The sequence below is a fragment of the Lissotriton vulgaris genome, chromosome 1_2, assembly GCF_964263255.1.
Source record: "Lissotriton vulgaris chromosome 1_2, aLisVul1.2, whole genome shotgun sequence".
NCBI lineage: Eukaryota > Metazoa > Chordata > Amphibia > Caudata > Salamandridae > Lissotriton > Lissotriton vulgaris.
This window is the reverse complement of record NC_141686.1, coordinates 301,051,684-301,072,670: the sequence shown is the minus strand read 5'-3', so window position 1 is coordinate 301,072,670 and position 20,987 is coordinate 301,051,684. Positions and strand designations below refer to the sequence as shown.

Sequence of the window (20,987 nt, the reverse complement as noted above, 5' to 3'; positions counted from 1 at the left end):
AGGTTAGGTTAATGACATTTGTTAAGCGCATGGTTGCACAGAGAACAGTGCGTCCCCGCGCTGACAGCCCTATCTACATCTCATCAGCTGGATCACAGAAGGAGTGCTTGGCCTGCTATGCTGAATTTAGTTTGGGGAAAAGGTGGGTTTTCAGCCTCTGTCTGAACCTGGTTTCAGACAGCTCCATCCTCAAGTCGATGGGTAGGTTATTCCAGTCATTGCTGGCATGGTGTCTAAAGGAACAACCTCCCATCCTAGCTCTATATATCCGAGGCACCACTAAAAGCATGCTGCCCATCGACCTCAGGGGACGTGAGGGGCGATAGACAGGAAGCAGGTCCTGGAGATATGGAGGTGCTTTTTTGTGAGCTATACGGTGGGTTATACACATGGTTTTAAATTTGATTCGTTCCTTTATTGGGAGCCAGTGGAGGGAGCGTAATGCATGAGCAGTTTTGGTTAGTTCTGAGAAATATAAATGTAATTTGTCTCCTAGTGCTTGGGAGCTTGATTCAGAGTTTAGTTTTGGCTGGGTTTTTGGGGTGGGCATCCCCATCAATCTGTGTTTCTCAGTGCGAATAAGGCTAGGGGCAGGCAGTGGAGCCACTTTTTGTTAAGGCAGCACAAATGTTGCCTTTGAGCCTAATTTATGTGTTATTACTAGCAGGGTACAGATGTGGTTGAATATGATGTTGACAAAATGTTTTCAATTGTCTGACCAGTTGACGGCTGGTATCCCCCACTGGGGTATTACTTCCTTGAAAAGGATAGTTACCGCTTTCTTAGCGCCACAGTGCACGCATGGACCGGCTTTGATCAACAATGAGTACGGGCAGACTACTACAATCCGGTATCAGTAGTTATCACATCGATCAATCATGTTGATTAAGTTGATATGCAACTCCTTGAAAGGCCCAGTTGTTTTTGGGATTGCTGATGATACGACCTGGGATGTAGGTTTGGGCGAATATAACTGGCAAATGATGCATTTGTTCAAATACATTGTCACGGTTTCTGTAAGGTTAGGGAAAAAATTGTTCTTATGAAGTTCTGCTATCATGTTTTCTTTTGCTGTGTGTGCTGGTAGGTGTAATTGGGGCAATGCTATTTTGACCAGACTTTGAGACATGACTGGCTTTCCTGTGGGGGTATGTCGATTAATGAGGTTGTTTGTGGTCTGCCTGCAGCCCCGGGCTTCTCATCACTCTTTCGCATCAGGCAACGCGGTATACACCCGTTACAACGCAACTTTTACTCCGCACTACCATTACAACGCAGGCATTACAACGCATACCATTACAACGCATTGCGCTGGGGGGCGCTCTAGGATAAGAGGTAAGTTTAATTTACTATCCAACACCTTCCCTAGGGTCCACGGGGACTGGAGTTAGAATAGTAAATTATACTTACCACTATCCAGCACCTCAAAGCGCTATGCGTTGTAATGGTATGCGTTGTAAAAACCGCGTTGTAATGGTATGCGGAGTAAAAGTATGCGTTGTAACGACATACATCCGGCAACGCTGTTTCCTGTAAATCCCTTGGCTACAGCCCTGCTGATTCTGTTCAAGGCTTCTCCTGAGGGGGGTTTGTAAGGGAAGCACAGGTGTCTCCTCAACCGCTCCGTAAGCTGCCCTCTTTGCAAACTGGCCAGGTAATGCATTCCCTCAGGATACAAAATCCTTGCCTCCAGTATGAGTTGCGCTCTTCACCATGGCCATGCGTTCAGGTAGGGTCAATGCATCGATTAATAACTCCAGGAGGTCCATGCGTACAACAGTTGTACTGTCTGATTTCACGAAACCTTGCCTTTTCCACCTCCCTATATTAGAATTGTAGGAAGCTGGCTCTTTATATGGTATACCAAAAAGAGGTATACCGTACAAAGAATCCAGGTATTCTCTCACCGGTGGACAAGGCCTTTCTCTAGCAATCCCAAGGTGCTTTTCAAGGGGGTTGTGTGGTGGAGCAGCCTTAAGCTTATCAGAGAGGAGCGTTAGATATCTGCAAATACACTCAATAGTCAATAAATGATGCACACAATTCAATAAGGAAATACACAACTATATATAAAATTAACACATATCTTTATATGTCAGGAACCAGAATCAATACGATAAGGTAAGTATGTTTTTCAAGAGGAATAATTTTACATTTAAAATATCGAAAGTGCATTTTTTCCAAAACGGCAATGCTATCCTATGGTGGGGGGGGGGGGGGATAACAAGTATGGCATTCAGGTACAGGACTTACAGGACTTACAAGACCAATCTCATGGACTTAAGGGGAGAATAGGACAGTGTCCAAGGCAGCACCCACAGGTCACCTCAGGCAGCACTAGGGCAGCCGGGTGCAGAGGTTCTTTTCAGCATCAGATGTCCATTTTATCCTATTGGGGAAACACATGTACAGCATTTGAACACTTTGCAGCAACTTAAAGGACCAATCCTCTGTATTTAAGGTGAGTATGGGGCAAGGTCCAGGGCAGCACCTCAGGTGGCACTGGGGCAGCCGGGTGCTGAGGTTGTATTGTATTGTATTGTATTTATTATTTGTAACGCGCAACTGTCACCCTACGGGTATCCTGGCGCCCAAACAGGAAGTAGTCAGATGGTACTACAATACACTAGCTGTCAAGACATGTAGAACAGCCACCGGATCTATTAAATAAAGTCACGGGGATTAGACTTTGGCGAATAGCCATGTTTTCAGGCTCTTTCTGAAACCCAGTAGGGTGCCAATTTGTCTGATGTTCTGGGGAAGCTCGTTCCACAGCCTAGAGGCAGAGATGCAAAAGGCTCTGCCTCCCATCCTCGACCTCCTGATCCTGGTAGTAGCTGCCAGACTCTGATTAGAGGAGCGCAGGGATCTGGAGGGCCTATACCAGGAGAGCCTTTCCTGTAGAGGGATAGGTCCCGTGTTGTGCAGGGCTCTGTACACAATACATAAGGATTTAAAAACAACTCTACTCCCGATTGGCAGCCAATGTAGCTCTCTTAGCGCCAACGTAGTGGAGGAGCTGCGAGGTCTTTTAAGTGCCAGCTTGGCCGCTATAGACTGGACCCTCTGGAGCCCCTGTAGGATGTATAGGGGGGGCCCCTAGATATAGAGAGTTACAGTAGTCCAGTCTGGCCAGGATCACACTCCTAACTACTAATGGCCTGGACTCATCAGGCAGAAGGGGCAAAATCTGTCTGAGTGCTTTCAACAATCCAAAGCAGACACTGATGGTTTTATTGGTCTGAGAGGTCATTTGGAGATCCGCATCAAACAGTACCCCTAGATTGCGCATGGTTTTAACTGGGATACAAGGTTCAGCTCCCGGCGCAAGCCTGATCTCGTGGGAAGGTTGTTGACTCAGTGTAGCTGACGAGCAATAGACAACCTCTGTCTTCCCCTCATTAAACTGAAGGGAGTTTATGGTCAGCCACCTGGAGACCCTGTTCATGCAGTTCTGAAATGTCTCCATGCTCACCGCCTGTCTTCCTTCTAAGGAGAACACCAGTTGTGTATCATCGGCATAGTTTATCAAATCTATGCCGAAGGATTTAATCATGGGGATCAGGGGCTGCAGATAAAGATTAAAGAGAATAGGGCTGATCGAGGAGCCCTGAGGTACTCCGTGACTGACCAGGGACTTGGGAGATTAAAAGGGTGCTAGGGTCACCACCTGTTGTCTACCTGTCAGATAGGATTGTATCCACCTCAGGGCCTTGCCCTTCACGCCCAGTTTTTCCAGCCTACTTAGCAGCACTGCATGGCTAACCGTGTCGAATGCGGCCGACATGTCCAACAGCACCAGGACTGAGGAATTGCCATTGTCGGCTCGCATTCGAAGGGTGTCCAACATGGTTGCCAATGCAGTTTCTGTTCCGTGGCCTGGGCGGAAGCCAAATTGGTCCTTATCCAACAGGCAGTTGTCTTCCAGATATCCTAACAGGGAACTACTGACCACCTTTTCCACAATTTTTATCGGGTAGGGCAGGAGGGATATGGTCCTAAAATGCGCCGGAATCGTAGGGTCCAGCGAAGGCTTTTTGAGCAGGGGAATAACCACTGCCTGCTTCCATGCATCCGGCACTGTGCCTTCCTCAAGAGATTGGCGACAAATCTGATGCATCCAGGGGAACAGCTCTGGCCCATATTCCTTCCAGATCCTGTGCTGAAGGGGGTCTAGAGGTGACCCAGATGACACATTCTGGGCCAGACTGAAAAAGAGCTCCTCTGTAAGAGGGGTGAAATTTTCCAGTGATGACAATATTAGTAGAGGTTCCTCTTCTTCTGCCTGTGCCACTGCATCTTTGCAGCTGTCCCTTTCCTCCTTCAGCCCCCCCACAATTTTAGCAATCTTTTCCTCAAAATAGATCGCAATCTCATCGCATAGTTCTTGAGTAGCGACCACCTTATTACTCGTACAGGTGGGATGTGAGAGATCCCTTATGAAATTAAAAAGGGTTTTGGTACTGTTAGGGGACTGAAGAGTAGTAGTGGCATAGAAGTGTGCCTTGGCTTTGGCGATGGCTCCTTTATATTTTGCCTGTTCCACTTTCAACAATTTTTTATCCAACTCTGAATAGCATCTACGCCATTTCTTTTCTGCCTGTCGGCGTGCATTGCGTAGGGATTTCAGCTCCTCATTAAACCAGGGAGCAGATGGTTTCTTCTTATTCTTTATAATTTTCAGAGGAGCAAGTCTATCCAGGGTCTTAGTGATGTGATTACAATATTTATGATAATTCAGATCTACCGATTCCTCTGGATCATAGGAAACATTGCTCTTAAAAATAGGCTTTGTTTTATCCTTTGGTAATTTGGACCAATTCCGTCCCTTCCTATAAGTCACCGGGCGCTCATTTCCATTCCCCTCCGTGGGTATGGAGATCTGGAAGTAGATTAGGGAGTGGTCAGTCCAGTGCTGAGGTAGGATATCAACCATCCTAGTCTCAGTCGGGTTGGCGAAGACCATATCTAGGATATGTCCCCCTGAATGGGTTGGTTTCTGTACCAGCTGATCCAGGCCCCAGTTTCCACAGTTGTCCTTCAGATTCCTCAGGTGACTCCCCAGGGATCCATTATCCCAAAGATTAAAATCTCCCAGGATCAACATTCTGGAGTGGGACAAGGCAAGAGCAGCAATGGTGTCAAACAACGCCTGGTATTGTGTTTCCGCACCAGGTGGTCTGTAGCATATCAATCCAGTCAGGATCCTACCTTTTGGTTCTTGTAGGGAGAACCCCAGTAGCTCTACCCCCGCCACCCCATCGATCTGTAGAGGGGAAAAGTCCCACTTATCTTTATAGATCACTCCGAGCCCTCCTCCTCTTCCCAGTGGCCTAGGTTTATGAAATAGTTTGTACCCTTCAGGGCATGAAAAGCCCAACTCAACAGAGGTGTCCACAGTAGTCCACGTCTCCGTTATGAATAGGGCATCCAGGTCCATGTCATTTAGCAACTCTGACACTTCCAGGTGATGTTTTACTAGGGATCTACTATTGATCAGCCCACAATCCAGCATTACAGTGGACTGTGGTAGGGAATTTTGGGGTATTCCCTCTACACTCTTACCTATGGCCAAAAGCTCGTTCCTAGAATACTTGCAAAAGGCAGCGGTCTTGGCCCTAGGACCGCCCGGAGCACGGACGGGCACAGACGGGCTTTCCTCTGGCGCTCCTCCGGCGCGACGCTGCGCGCCTGCATACTAATCTTTAAGTAAGGTGTGGCTAAGGGCACTCGCAAACACTAGAGCGCTAGCCCCTAGAGCATTTCAAGCCTACACCCAAAATGGCGGTCGGGAGTGAGGCAGCACTAGATTCACCCGAATTAGTGAGTCCTGTGGGGTCTTTGTTGCTTTGTGGGCAGTGCGAACAGAGGGGGAGCTAGGGGGACAATTAAAAGTTCACACAGATCAATAACACAATCAATTTTTAAAATTTAAAAAAAAACGAGCAAGTACTTCTAAATATATTTTTTCTTTTCAGCATCGGGGACCCAATGCTATCCTACGGGGATTGGTTGGTTGAAAAGAGGCTGAAGGCTTGAACTGGGAAGCCAATTGGTCTGAACCACAAGAGGGGCTCACGTCTCACCATGCTTTGGGGCACCTTTGGTCCTCTTCTCCACAGGCAAAGGGCGACTGGTGTAGAGGTGTTCTCAGTTGCCAGATTTTCGTCACCGGGAGCACTTGCAGTAGAGCGAGCCTGCAAACAGGGGCTGCAAGCGGCGGTGGGAAGTTCACAGTGGGGAAAGTCCAGGGTGGGCTTTGACTCTGGAGTGCCAGGGGACTACGCTGGCACTGTTGGCCCACTTCAGCTTGGGCTAGCGGCACAGGTGCAGTGGTGCTTTCTGGCGTCGGGTTTTGGCAGTCCAAAGTCCTCTCAGCTCACTTTGAGTGCTTGCAAGATCCAGTGAAGCAGTTCCTCTGCTCCGTAGGAGCCCTGGATATTGGCAGAAGTGCTGGCAGTTCTCCAAGGCTTTTGGAGGCACAGCAGTTGCAGTATGAGTTGATTTTGGGACAATCGTTAGCAGCAGTAGACAGGCCAGCAGGGTTGGCGTCAAGTCATTTGCTTAATCCACAGTTCTTGCTTTTTGCGGCTACTCTTTTTTTTTCTTATTTGGTCAGGAGGAACTGATTTCCTGGTGCCATGGTTCCCCTAAATATTACATTTGGGGGCTTCGAGAGTGTAGTGGAGTAGCCAAGGGGCTATCCTATCCCTATCTCTTTGGGACACTACACCCCCTATATGACCACTTCCTGGGGTAGGTGGTCATAACCCTGTCACAGAATTCCTGGTTTTGCCATCACCAATATGGCTAACTTTGAAAAGTCGCCTCCACTTCAGGTAGCTTACTTTAGGGGAAGCACAAGCCTGAGGCTGAACACACCTATCTGACTAGATAATTCTCATCCTGTCCAAGTGCTAAATGGTGCTCGACAAAGGGCATTTACTTCTCCTCCTGTGAGAGAAACGAAATTCACATACAAAAGGCGGTATGTGCTTTGAAGCTCCCCTGCCTTGGAATGTTAATCTGCAGGTTGTCCGGTGGAAGCAGGCGAAAATACACCCTGCCAAAAGCAGGCCTGGTCTCTGGCCTCATAAGTGTCAAAGGTCCCCACCCTTGGGGGGCGGTGGGGGTCAGACACTCGTCTCTGGTGGCGGGCTGATGAAAGTCAGTCAGTCAGCTAGCATCGGGGGCTTGTAGGTTTTCAGGGGGTACCACCTAGATGCCCACTGTGTGCATTTATTACTAAATCTGACACTGGTATCGGTGTGGGTTTGATTCATATGAGATGTTTGATACCAAACATCCCTCTTTTCAGTGAAGCCAGCATGTAGCTCAGGAACTCATTTTCACCAGTGTCCCGTACATACATGTTTTAGAATGGTTTATTTGTTGTGTAGCGGCAGAAATGGAAATGACCAGCACAGGGGTGTATCTGCTCCGGCCGATATGCCCTCAAATGTAATATAGGGCACCCTGCCTTAGGGCTATAAGGCCTGCTGTAGGGATAAGTTACAAATATTATGTGCAGTGTTTGGGGACATGGCACACAAGGATGTGTGTCATGGCGTGTTTTTACTTTTGTCTGCACCAAGGCACTCAGCCTGCAGTGGCAGTTTGCATGATCTTTATGAGGGGTCCTTTAGGATGAGGCAATTCATGCTGCAGCCCATGGGTACCCTCTTTAGTGCCCTAGGCACCGGGGCTACCCATTACTTAGGGACTTCCAGAGGGCACTAAAGATATTGTGAATTAGGAAAAACAATTGTACAGTTTTGGGAAAGAGATCCTTGCACTGATTAGCAGGAACCCAGTGCATTTCCAGTTAAAATCACATCAAATACCAGGCAAGAAGTGAAGGGGCGACCATGTCAAAAACTGGACTTTCTGACAAAATTGCACTGTGGTAGTGACATAGGCTGAGTCTGAGTAATTCGTTACCGTGTTCCCCATACTTTGGGTTAGGGCTTTAATCAGTGTTTTCAGCTCTGCTGCCTGTGTGGGTTGTATGTTGCACAATCGTTGATCTCCTCCCACTCCTGAACTTGATGGGCTAAGAAGGTGGGCGGTTAACTAGATGAGACTGTACTAATTTTGCTGATGGTCTGTAGACCATCAGTTCGTACCCTGAGACATGTTGCGTAGTCAGCACGCTCCTGCTTTTTTGTATGACAACAAACACAGAATGCTCGGCATAAAGTGTCAGCAGCCCCCCTATTACAGTGGGGTGATTTTGTCAATGGCGAAAACTGAAGCCGCCAGAGCCTGCTCACGTGGAAAGTGACCCTGCATGACTCAGTCTAAATGCCCGCTCAAGTGTGCCCCAGGGGATATTTCCGTGTCAGAACTGCTGACATGACTTGGAATAAAGATGATGGCTTTGTCAAAATTCCATTAGCCCGCTACTAATGCTACTGTGACTAGGGGAAGCTCTGCGTGGTACAGGTGAGTCTGAGAGTCTTGTCGATATTGTGTCCTGGATAAAGATAAAACAAATTCCTTGTGGAAAAAAGGGAATCACTCGAGAGTCACCGGCCGCTCTTGGCCAGCCACAAGTTACACCTAATCTCCCAGGTCCATATCTTTTTCCCTAAAAGTCCTAATCGCTCCCTGTATCACACCCAGGGGCCAAGCGTACCATCTGTATCACTCCCAGTGGACCTAGCAGCCAACCTCTCTCACTTCTTTCAGATACCAACGGTGTTAAGAAACCAGTGGCACTGAGAAAACCTTTTAGATTGAGAATAAGATTGAGTAGCATTCTCCACTCAATCAGGATAGCTTTACCACATAAATAGCGCTGTGGGAGCCATAAAGGGCTATACAATAAGTATTCATATAAACCTTCACCTTTCCTAACGTGCTGACTATCGAAAAAAGGTGATTTCTGAAGGGATCGCCTTTAAAGCCACCTTACTACTCCTCCGTTAGGACATATAAAATACGTAATATTCTATATTTCAGTCAGTTGCAGTGTGCTCAGGTTATCTTTTTTTGCTTGTCTGTAGTTTGCCATACACCACATGTTTGCTAAGGTTCCGATGTCTTGCCTTCTGTGACAGCTGCTTCAGGACGGACCTCTGCCCCATGGATTCAGCAGAACTTTCAATCAATTGCGGTGTCCACTCACCTTTCTTGATACGAAAAGGTGAATCCGTATGGGCGTATTGGCTGCAGTCGGGTTAGAGGTTTCAATCAATTCTAATGGTAGCTCACCAAAATGTTGCTTGAACATAGAATACCTTAAAAAAACAAGAGAGAAGAGGCATTTGGTAAAACAGGAATAGTTTATTTAATTAAACAGTGAGGCCGGGAAAACAGTCACAGGCATAGGGTCTGAGGACTGTCTCAACTTATAATCGATCTAAACTGGGTTTTATACAATTGACTAAATGCCAAAAAATACCTCTGGGGATCCAATTTTGGTAAGGAATGTGAATCTCTGTTTTTGGAGCCAAATTAATGTATTTGATGAGGAATTCAGGTTCGACCTTGTGTGGACACAATGCGGCCAGTGAATCACATGTCCAGATGTCCGGTATGGGGAGCGTGTGATTACTGCGTATACTTTATGTGCTGTGTCCTGATTGGCTATGAGTTCTTAACTATGTGGCATCTGACTTTATGGTGTTTTGGGAACACGAATACCCTTCCAGCCATGTGTGCTTTATTGGGGCCAATCTCCCTGGACCATTGTGGTGTCCCTGCACCTATCGGTGGGATTGATCTGAGCTTTCCCATTTGTGCATTTTTATGTCGGCTATGTACCCCCTCACCTGTGACCTGTCAATCAGTGACCACAGGCCAGGGTCTGAGAGTCTGCCTAACTACAAATTTTTGATGATGTGCAGCTCATAACGGGCAAATTAGTCAATTAAGATGCAATTTCGTTTTTATATATGAATGTATAGTTATTCTCATTGTCATCGAATTTCTCGGTATTAACCCCTTTTAGGCAACTTTCAAAGTATATCCAACAAAAAACGTTTTGTGCTGGTTTGTGACACTTTCGTGATGCAAACTCAGTGCAAAAGGTTTATAAACTTGGCCCTATGTGTCCTAGTGGCTGGAAATGGCGGTCTGCACATATACTCCACAGGTTGGATCCCACGGCCCCTACATAATGGGAGCGGGTATGAACCCTGAGCAGCAGCACTATGTTTCCCAGTGCAGGTTGTGGCAGTCTTGCCTTCTCCTGCACTGTCACCGGTCCAGTTTTCTTTCTCATCCCTGTAGTTTAATCAGGACTATTTTTCCCTCAGCGCCTGGTTTCTCCTCCCACCTTAATATCATCCTGTATATCTCCCTACTTCTTTCTCTTTTCCTCTGCTGTTTTGCAATTATTTATTCTGCTGTGTTTCTCATATTGCATTCTTTACTTTTACTCTCCCTCCTTTCTCTCATCTCTCCCTTCTCCTTTTCTACTTCACTCTCTTCTACCCCACTCGATTAGTTCTCTTTTTCTTCTGTTTTCCTTTCTCTCATCCCTTTACTTCCCTATTCCTTCTAACGCCTCTAAATCTCATTAATGCAGTCTCCTTTGCAGTTTTCACTTATCTTTTCGCTCATTTTCCAGGAGCAGCCTTCCCAGCCTTTGAAATGGAAGCCTATGTGTCCATCAGCCCTGAGTACTTCCCTCGACACTCAAATGGCGAGATCTCTGGGTTCATTCACCCCAATTTTCAGGTCAGTCCAGTTTGTGTTTATTATATGTTTAATGTGAAAATTTGGTTTATGCTGCAAACAAGGACACACACAGGTGATGATAAAACTTGCAGCTTTAAGAATGGCATGTGTGGCAGGTATTAGTTATTTTTAATGTATGTTAGGTTAATAAACAACAGTGGGGCAGCAAATCTCTAAATTACACAAACAGCACCACCATGTGGCAGCAGTCATACGTGCCGGTGTTGAAAATTAAGTGCTGGTGCCCAGCCCCGGAAGCAACCAGCTCAAATTAAGCACTGCTTCCCAGTAAGAAAGAGTTACATTGCCTAACAGAATTGTGTCGGTGAAGTTTCCCTCTTTGGACTCACATCTAATGCAAGTTGTGCCGATGCTGCGTCGCATCCACCATTGTTTTAATTTAGTCACATATACTCTCTGTAGATCTTTGAACTCTTCTAAGCAATAGCTTTAGATTATCGTTGATTCCCTAGGCACCATGAATGCAAATGTCCAGTCATCATCCATGTGTGGGCATTTTAAATCCCCTCACCCGTGCTGTTAGGTCATTGTACAGTTGCTTTGTGTATGAGATACAGTTAGGTCTGTTCCTAGGTGAAGCTGTCGAAGGCCTTTTCAAAGTCTATTAAAAGAACTGCAAGGGGTTCACTTGGTCTGTCGTTTACTGTGAGAGCATTGATCACTCATCGGATGTCAAATCATGTTGGCCGGCTGGGCACAAAGCCACTTTGTTCCATATGCACAGGGTTGCCAATAACCTAGTAGGTGTTTTGCTAGGACTTTGGCTGAGATCCTGGCTCTGGTGTTTACCAGGCAGATTAGCCTACAAGAGCTGCAGTGTTCTCTTGGATGGTCTGGTTTAAGAATCATTGTGAGGTGAGACTTGCACATATCATTTGGGACGACATTTGATTCTTCCGCATTTAAGAAATGGTCCAGGAGAGTTGGGGTGATGGAGCATGTCAGCCCTTTGAAGAATTCTGCGGGAAATCCATTGGGACCCAGGGTGTGAACAAACATTAGTTACCGCACTGTTGATATGTATGAACAAGCATTGGTTAATGCAGTGGACCAGACTAGTTGCATTCTCATTGCCTCCATCACCTCTTCCACCTACCTGACTAAATGGAAACATGCCAAAGCCCTCAAAATGGGTATTTCACTACATCACTCCCTGAGTTTTCTGCACCAGGGTCGCTGTGTTTCCTGACATTTTATGCCCTGGATCAGGAGTGATGGATCCCAGCAGATAGCTCAGTTTGTATCAGCCCCACCAATGGATGTATTACAACATCTGAGCCACTAGCAGGCGATAATCAAGACCTGGCTGTTCGAATAAGCCTCCAGGGCCTGTAAGTGCCTGGATAACTCGTCGGGTGATTAGCCGAGTGTTATGATCTACTGTTGCCTTTCCCCTTGCCTATGTATCTCTTCCTTACTGCTCAGCCAGAATAAGTTTTGGTGTGCTTCGAGATGTCTGGAATGTTGGATGATTGATGATGCCGTGGAATGCATGGGTGCCTGGTGAGGTTGGGAATGTCAGTTGGAGTTGCAGGCTGAGTAGGAGAGAGGCTGGTCCTGGTGGGGCATCACCTGGACTTTACATCTTCCAGTAACTTATCTGAAGCGTTCATCTTATCAATAAATCTACAACATACTTATATACCACTTGGCTACAGAAGATCTTTTATTTACAACACCGAGCTGTACAAATCCTGATTGATTGATTGTTTGAAAGGCCTACAGCAATTCAAGCTTTAACGTAGAATTACCTACATTTATAAAATGCACGTCTAAATCTTTGAGTTTGGGGTGACATACATCTTGTTTACATGTTCTTCTTCTTCCATCCCTACAATACAAAGCAGAATAACATTATCCATGTATCAGTGCACTGCCCCCGGTGGTTGCTTAGGTGCACTGCAGTTTGACTTACATGTACGTATGTATATATAAATGTATGAATGTATGTGGCATTGTAGAGCATGAACTTAGTGAAAGGGCAGTGGAGTCCTGTACACGGTGGAAGACTGGCATAAAATCAACAATCAGAGGAGAGGAAGCTGAGTTATTGATTGTTAGCAGATTGTTATGTATTGGTATTTATGAGCTGGGTCTTCAACTCTTTCCTCAGTTGGAGCAGCGTTGCAGCAGTCCTGTTGGAGACAGTAAACATGTTTCTATAAAGTTTGTCTTACTGCCCTTTGCAGCAGGCACCTCTGGGGTCAGTTCTGTCAACTTTTCACAAATCACCTACACCTCATCCAGTGTGGCACATTTTTCTATCGGGGGTAAATGCAGACTTTGACTAGGCGGTGAAATGTTGTAAAGGCGGCACGTTGCTAGTTAGCGCAAAGAGACCCCTTGGGGTGTATAAGTGCTTTAGTAAAAGCTTTGTTACCATCCAACACAGGGCAGTCCTACGGTGTCTGTTCTCTCAGTGGGGCCAGTGAGAAGTCTAAAGGTTTTTAAGAGACCTTGTAGGTCAAGTGCTCTTCAAGTTCACTGTTTGAAATATAAATTTGCCCTGTGAGTTAGTTAGTTACTAAATTAGTTCACCTTTTGACTTTAGTGAAACCCTTTAAACTACCAAAGAGAGAAGGATTAGACCCTGGGGAAGAATTTTTCGTGTCCTCCTATAGAGTCAGACCCAGTGCTTAATTTGTAAAAAATATAAGTGCCAGGGCTCTCATACGGAGCTTTCCCCTGCCAACGCTGCCAATGATAGTCACAACACAACTACTAACCTTCACACTCCTACAAGTGTGACAGTTCGGACTATGTCAATCAATCAATCAATCAATCCTTTCATTTGTAAAGCGCATTACATACCCTTGAGGGTCTCAAGGCACTAAGGTGGAGTGGGGGGGAGAGGGGGGCTGCTACTGATCGAAGAGCCAGGTTTTGAGGAGTCTTCTGAAGGCCAGCAGGCCCTGGGTCCTCCTGGGTCAGACCCCCAAATCTTTAAGAAAGACTGGGCCGGCAGGTAATAGTCATTTTTCATGTATATTGAATTATTAATTAACTGTTGTTTGGTCACCTCTAAATTAGCCAGCCAGTTCCACCTTGTGGCAGACTGTCACAAGCGCTGGTGTTGACAAATAAATGCTGGTGCCGAGCACCGGAAACCACTAGTTCAAATGAACACTGTCTAGGCCTTGACTCCAGGACTGAGAAAGAAACATCAGCTGACCCTGAGGAGAAAGAAAGTCCACTGAGAAACTCCTACATTAATCAGAGGAGCTCATAAGGCTCAGAGGAGCCTAATAGATATTGGGAGGGCCACTGATGCTGCCTGGCCCAGCCCTCAAAGACCACATTGGTAAGGCGAGGCGGTCATTTGTTATCGGTCTCTTTACCTTATTGTGACAGGCACCCTATTTGCAAGGGAGGAGTCTGCAGGGAGAGAGGGAAGGCTTAAAAAAAGACGCTGGGTTAAATTGCTACATTTTGGGAGCCTTACTAGGGCACTCTTCCTTTGGGGAGGCTCACCAGGGCACTCTTCTTTTTGGGAGCCTTACTAGGGCACTCTTCCTTTTGGGAGCCTTGCTAGGGCACTCTTCCTTTTGGGAGCCTTACCAGGGCACTCTTCCGTTTGGGAGCCTCACTAGGGCACTCTTCCTTTTGGGAGCCTTGCTAGGGCACTCTTCCTTTTGGGAGCCTTGCTAGGGCACTCTTCCTTTTGGGAGCCTTACCAGGGCACTCTTCCTTTTGGGAGCCTTGCTAGGGCACTCTTCCTTTTGGGAGCCTTACCAGGGCACTCTTCCTTTTGGGAGCCTTGCTAGGGCACTCTTCCTTTTGGGAGCCTTACCAGGGCACTCTTCCTTTTGGGAGCCTTACTAGGGCACTCTTCCTTTTGGGAGCCTTACTAGGGCACTCTTCCTTTTGGGAGCCTTACCAGGGCACTCTTCCGTTTGGGAGCCTTACCAGGGCACTCTTCCGTTTGGGAGCCTCACTAGGGCACTCTTCCTTTTGGGAGCCTTGCTAGGGCACTCTTCCTTTGGGGAGGCTCACCAGGGCACTCTTCTTTTTGGGAGCCTTACTAGGGCACTCTTCCGTTTGGGAGCCTCACTAGGGCACTCTTCCTTTTGGGAGCCTTGCTAGGGCACTCTTCCTTTTGGGAGCCTTACCAGGGCACTCTTCCTTTTGGGAGCCTTACCAGGGCACTCTTCCGTTTGGGAGCCTCACTAGGGCACTCTTCCTTTTGGGAGCCTTGCTAGGGCACTCTTCCTTTCCCTGTGTCTCCGCAACCAGTGAGACCTCCAGGACTTCGTGTGTGTCCCTGCAGCTCAACCACCCACAACCAGCCTACTGTATGAGGTTACATCCCACCCGCACCACTGCAGACACTGCCACTTGTGTTGTTTGCTGTTCACCATGACTCTTTGTTACAGATTTACTTTACTTTTGTAGCACAGACCCAAAGTATTGTGGTGGTATTTATTTTCAGATGTAAATTAGGATTTGTGTTGCAAAGTTGGCCAAAGTAACATAAAGTAACGCTATGCGCTACTTTGACACTGCCACTTGTGTTGTTTGCTGTTCACCATGACTCTTTGTTACAGATTTACTTTACTTTTGTAGCACAAACCCCAAGTATTGCGGTGGTATTTATTTTCAGATGTAAATTAGGATTTGTGTTGGAAAGTTGGCCAAAGTAACATAAAGTAACGCTATGCGCTACTTTGCATCAAGTGGGCGTTCCAGGGGTGTTCCCAGGCAAGCACCTTTAGACCCTGAAACAAATTTCTATCTACTACTAAATGTAGAAAGGGATATACATAGCCTGCTCGAGACAGGCTCATTGAAAGAGGAATGCTTCACTCTCTGTAATTTTCAAGCTTTGCATGCGTACTGCATTGTACAGCTTACGTACACATTGGGAAAAGTATTAGAGCAAAGTTTTTGTACTGGGAAGATTTCCTTCCAGTACAACAGCTATGCCTGAGCGAAAGGACACAACTTTGCACTATGATGCAAGGGTGTGTGCATTGGTACATGACAGCGTAAAGTGTCAGCACTGGGGGAGAGCAACATAGTTCTGTATCTTTCACATAATGCAGTGTAGCAACGTTGGTTGCTGCTGTGCACATTGCATTCTATTTTAGTAAATGTCCCCTTTTTTCAATACTAATCTTGTGCGGTACTCCAGAAGGGACACCTCGCTCTTACACTGGCCCGATCCTTCTAGGACCCCTGGCAGCATCTGCATCATCAGATGCCACCAAGCTGCAGAGCCTGCCGGCCTGTACAAAAAGTTAACCCGACAAGCAGTACTTCAACCATGATCCGTCCTGAAAAGGTAGGTACTCCCTGTGCCCACATTTTACACCTGTGCTGAGTAACACTCAAGCTAGCACCTAATCGAAGTTGGCTATTCTCACATTTTAATAGAAATGTTGAACTGGGTCACTGTTGAATTTCTAAAAAAGTATTAACCCTGTCCATGCTCATGACAAGGTCAGCTCGTCATGGGTGTTACCTGCGCTGTGCGTTTGACGAGTTGACCTTGTCATGAACATTGGGGATCATGCATATGCAGCACAGGAGGGGAAAACCCCGTAGCAGCCAAGGTATTAAACTTGTGATAACAGAGAAGCAGCTCTTTGTTATGCTCCCTGTGAATCAAGCGACAATAAGTTTCCAGTTGACCCTGCATTCCAAATATCAGCGGCGCCTCCTCTGCTATGGCGGAGGAGCTTTGCCCCCTTCCCCGAAGCTTCAAAAGTTAAAAAATAAAACTATAATAAAACAGGTTTATTATCTTTTATTTTTCAACTTCTAAGTGCCTCATCCTGGGGACGGGGCCATGGGGGGGGGGGGGGGAGCAGTCACATGGGGGAGTGGAGGCCACTGCTGTCAGTGCCATCTCAGGCTGGCCAAAACCACATGCGCACTGAGCTGTCTCTAACTCGAGCTATGTTGCTTCGTTGGAGACATCAGGCAGAGGCTCCCAGTTTTCCTGGGAGGGCAAAGCAAAGGCGCTGGGGCCAATCCTGAAGTTGTTCTCACGCATGAGAGCAGCTTCAAGATTGGCCACAGTATCCTCTGCCTACAGTGGAGCCACAAGAATAGTAGAAGACGGCGATGCGGTGGGCTACAGGTGGCAGGTATGTTTTTCCCTTCTTTATCTTCTTTCAACCCCGCCTGGCTACTCTGCCCTAACGCCGGCGCTACTGAACATCATACGGAGCATATGGATAGGCACATCTCTTTCTTACGGGTGAGAGAAGAGGTCATGCCTTTGACCTCTCCTTTTGAGTAGGAGCTTCTTCTTGCAGGCCACTGGCAACTAACCAGTAGGGGGTGTGAGAAGTTGGCCTGATATATAGTGTTCACTATTCTAGTGAGCACTTTGTATCAGTCCAAACAACCCTTACTGATGATTGGTTGTACGTCAACCTTATAGACCAGCTATCCTAGTAGCATGGATACGAGCAGTCTTCGGGCTAAACTCTAGAGGGCGTGTTAAGCCAGCTGTTATACCATCACATATACCCCTTGAACACCAAGTGAAAGGACACCACACAAGTGTTATGAAAATAAACAGTGTATTTATTTAGATCACAACAGCCCTGTACTCTTTATGAGGACAGGGTACTAAGCACACAACAAAACTCTTACGAAAATACTTTAAGTTGCACAATTTACACAAATGCCTGAGGGGCACGAAAAACCATATACTACAAAAGTGGAATGCGAAATTACTAGCAGGTAAGTACTGGACTAATAGGCTTTGGAATCGCTAGGACTTGACTACTGAACCTTCAGATTACTAGTAGGAGGCCTAGGGGACTCGGGTGCAGAGTGTGCACTCTCACGCGGGATGCGGGACAAAGTCTATGGAGGCTAGTAAAAGCAAAGTTAGTGTTCTCGGGCGAACCCGACTAGTTAGGCTGAAAACGAAAAAGGATCTGGAACCTTGGATAGTGAGGCTATGCTGGGGCACTGAAATGCCGAAGTTACCTAGCCCAGGGGCTGCGGATGCATAGGTCTGGAAAGACGTCGGGAATCCTCGTTGCAGTCTATGGAGCCTGAAGAAAGAAGTTGATGGCAGGCGACCAGTGTTGAAGTTCGAAGTGATCCAAGCCTGGATCGAAGATAGATGACACCTGAAAGCAGAGGGGACCAAGTTCTTAATCACTAGCCAGTGATTGTGTGGGCACCAGGATGGCACCGGGCGAAGTCACCTTGACCAGGTGAGTGGGCGACGCTGGGCTCTGCAGTCTCACAGACCAGGAGGCGTTGTCGGCGACCAGGATGGAGGTGCGAGCTGTCCCACGATGGTTGATGCTGTCGACGTCGCTGGACCCAGGATTGGGGCAACAAGTCTTGGCAAATTCAAGCCCACGCGGTGGACCTAAAATGGCGTCTGGAGTGGACCAGGAGGGTCCGGGGTGCTCCTCTTTTGGAAGGGAGCAAGGGCCAGTCTGGAGCAACCAGACCAGCAGTGTTGTCGTCGTCGGTCGTCGTCGGGAAGGCCACAAGCCAGCGGGCTAGTAGCCAGACAACGCGGTGAGCAGCAAAAAGCAGAAGGGCCCCACGCAGATCTCGTGGATGCTGGGGGGCTGGACTTCAGTGCTGGAGCTGCTCAGGGTCGGGGCTTCTCGGACCCCAAAGCACTCACCAGAGGATTTCTCGGCGGTTGTGCTGGATAGAAGTCGTGCAGTTCTGATGATGGCCGGTCCCTCGAGATCTCGTCGCACCTACGGTTCTCAGCTTAGCTGTAGAGGTAGGTAGAGGTCAGAGGTGCCAGGGAAGCCAGGTCTCGTCATGCTGGTCGGTCGGATTCCGGAGGAAGGACGTGCAGCAAACCGCAGTGTTCTTAGATGGTGCCTGCGGATGCTGGGTGACTACTCCTTAGCCACAAGGGAGAAATCTTGAGAAGAAGTCAAGAGTTCCTTTCGTAGAAAGTAGTTTCTTGATTCAAAGATGATCTAATTTGGAAGGGTCCCCGCTCCTGCCTTTATCCTAAAGAAAGGGGTGGGTACGCGACTAGGTCCTGCCCTAGGGGTGGGACCAGGAAGGGGGGTGGTTACACCCCTCGCCCATGCCGGACTTTCCCCAGGCCAGGGACTGGTGTGTCCCTGGAACTGGTTCTAGCCGGCAGATGCATAGTGAGCACCGGGGTGCCACTTGCAGTCACCTTCCTGTAAAGCCCTGCCTACCCAGGATACACAAAACCCTGTCTGGGATGGTGCTAGCACCGCCCCTGACAGGAAACCCTTTGTCCAAGCTCCCCTCGCTGGAAGGACTCCCAGCTGCAGGGGGTCAGACTCGTGTCTGTGGTGGCAGCATCCATTTTGTGATGCTGAGGCTCGAGTTAACTTTCACAGTTACATACATGTCGTGTCCCTCTAGCAGGGTGGAATGCTAACCCCGTCGCCAGAAATGGCGAGGGGTTAGTATTCCAATTCGTATGACACCTTACTCGACATGTTTTGATAAAGCGATACCAGAGATAGCATTTAACCGCGAGGATTATAATGCACTTAAGAGTATATGGTATGCGTTATCATGGAACAGCTATTAGGACTTGGTTCTGCAAGCTGCAAACGGGCTCAGCTCATGCCAGAGCACCATCTCCCACGATTCCAAGCACTCTGCCTTCAGGATTGTCAAGGCCTGCCATAGGAGTAACTGATAGGAATCTGTGTGTCCATTTTAGGGTTAGATATAGGTATACTATATCTAAAGCAAAGGGTGATTACACCACCTTGCCCCAGCTGTCGTGCAGCCAGTTGTGTCAGATTTAGATGGCCATCCAGGGGTGGCATAATACATGCTTCAGCCCCTGGTAGGCCCTGGGTACACCTATGCCCTGAGTTACAGGGTCTGATAAGGTGGCCCAGTACCTATTGGATAATGCACCTAAGGTACACGTGTCAATTTAGTGAGAGAACAGCAAGGCTGTGGGTCTGATTGGCAGGCCCACAGCCAGAGAAGTCGTAAACCAGTGAAGCAAAAAGCAAAAATCTGGGGTGATCATAGGATTGCAGACCCTACTCTCCTACAGGGGGAACCCAAAAAACACCTCTCTGTTCTGCTGAGGAGTTTGTTGGCTAATACCAGACACACGCACACACTTCAACACACAAGTACTCACATATACACCCACCCATCACACACTCACATACACACATATACCCACCCATATAAACCCCCAACACACATTCTCTCTCTCTCTCTCTTGCCCCCCCTCTCTCTCTCCCTCTCTTACCCCCTCTCTCTCTCCATCTCTCTCTCTATCTCTCCGAAACACATCTCTTTACTTATGGCACAGTCATGCTAGCCACTTATCTCTCACACTATGGAGAAAGGAGGGGTGCCAGTCAGGCAGACATTCATCAAGGGTGGTGTTAGACGGACCGGGAGGGTCGGCCGAGGATAAGGGGAGAGGTCTCCGGGGAGAGCCGTCTCCGACGATCGTACAGACAAGTAACTTCCCCCCCACAGACGGACACCACACTAGGGCAAAGTTCAACGATACTTTATAGGCAATTCTTTAGGTACGATGAATGGTACAAGGAGGTCTGGACTCAGGGGTCCCCTCGATTCTGGTCTCTGGTTTGGGAGAAGGGTAGCGGGACAGTCTTGTTATCAAAAGATGGAAATAGCTCTCAATCCTCGAGCTCGGCGTTCTAGATGATCGGGCCGCGGCGGAGCCAGCAGGTCCCGAGATGGACGAAGGAAGCGACGGTCCGCGGCGGAGCCAGCAGGTCCCGATGAAGATGGTAGTTACAAACGGTCCGCGGCCACGCCAGCAGGTCCCGACGACGATGAGGGTTTCCGAAGGTTACGAAGGTTGCGGCAGCGCCAGCAGGCAGGACGATGATGCGCAAGGCAGAGCTACGGCAGCGCCAGTAGTCCGTCAAGGATGAGTTCTTCTCTGCGTCTCTCGACTCCAGGATACAACTGCCTTCCTGCTCTGGAGCTGCCCCAGTTATAGGGCTGGTGCCCTTTGATGTCCGGACCCTCGCACTTGGAGGTCGGGAGGTCCGGGATGAGGGAGTCCAGACACCCGGCAGGGGGGTGGAGCCAGCGCCCGGGGAGGCGATGGGCGAGCGGCACTTGGCGGGGGAGAACCATCGACGCCTCTTTCTCCCATTGACTTGCCAAGTAGCCCGCTCACCTCCTGGGTGGATGGTGGTGCCGGGATGTCTGAGGCCTGGCTAGGCCCAGGGTTGAGGTCGGCCGGGGGCCAGGCGGCCTCGTGGCGGAGTGTCCAAGATGGCGCCCAGGCTGGGCGCGCGGGCCAGTAGTGGGTCGGGCCCACGAGGTCGATATGTTCAGGGGCCGGG

At 48.2% G+C, this 20,987-nt stretch overlaps 1 protein-coding gene across 1 annotated transcript in view; it reads left to right on the top strand.

Annotated features, from left to right (window-relative positions):
- LOC147736556 (N-acyl-aromatic-L-amino acid amidohydrolase (carboxylate-forming)-like) overlaps positions 1 to 20,987 on the top strand; it is a 105,016-nt gene that overhangs the window by 46,169 nt on the left and 37,860 nt on the right. Inside the window, exon 6 of the mRNA XM_086953302.1 lies at positions 10,577 to 10,686. Within this exon, the coding sequence (XP_086809428.1) occupies positions 10,577 to 10,686 (110 nt within the window). The remainder of the gene's footprint in view (positions 1 to 10,576; positions 10,687 to 20,987) is intronic.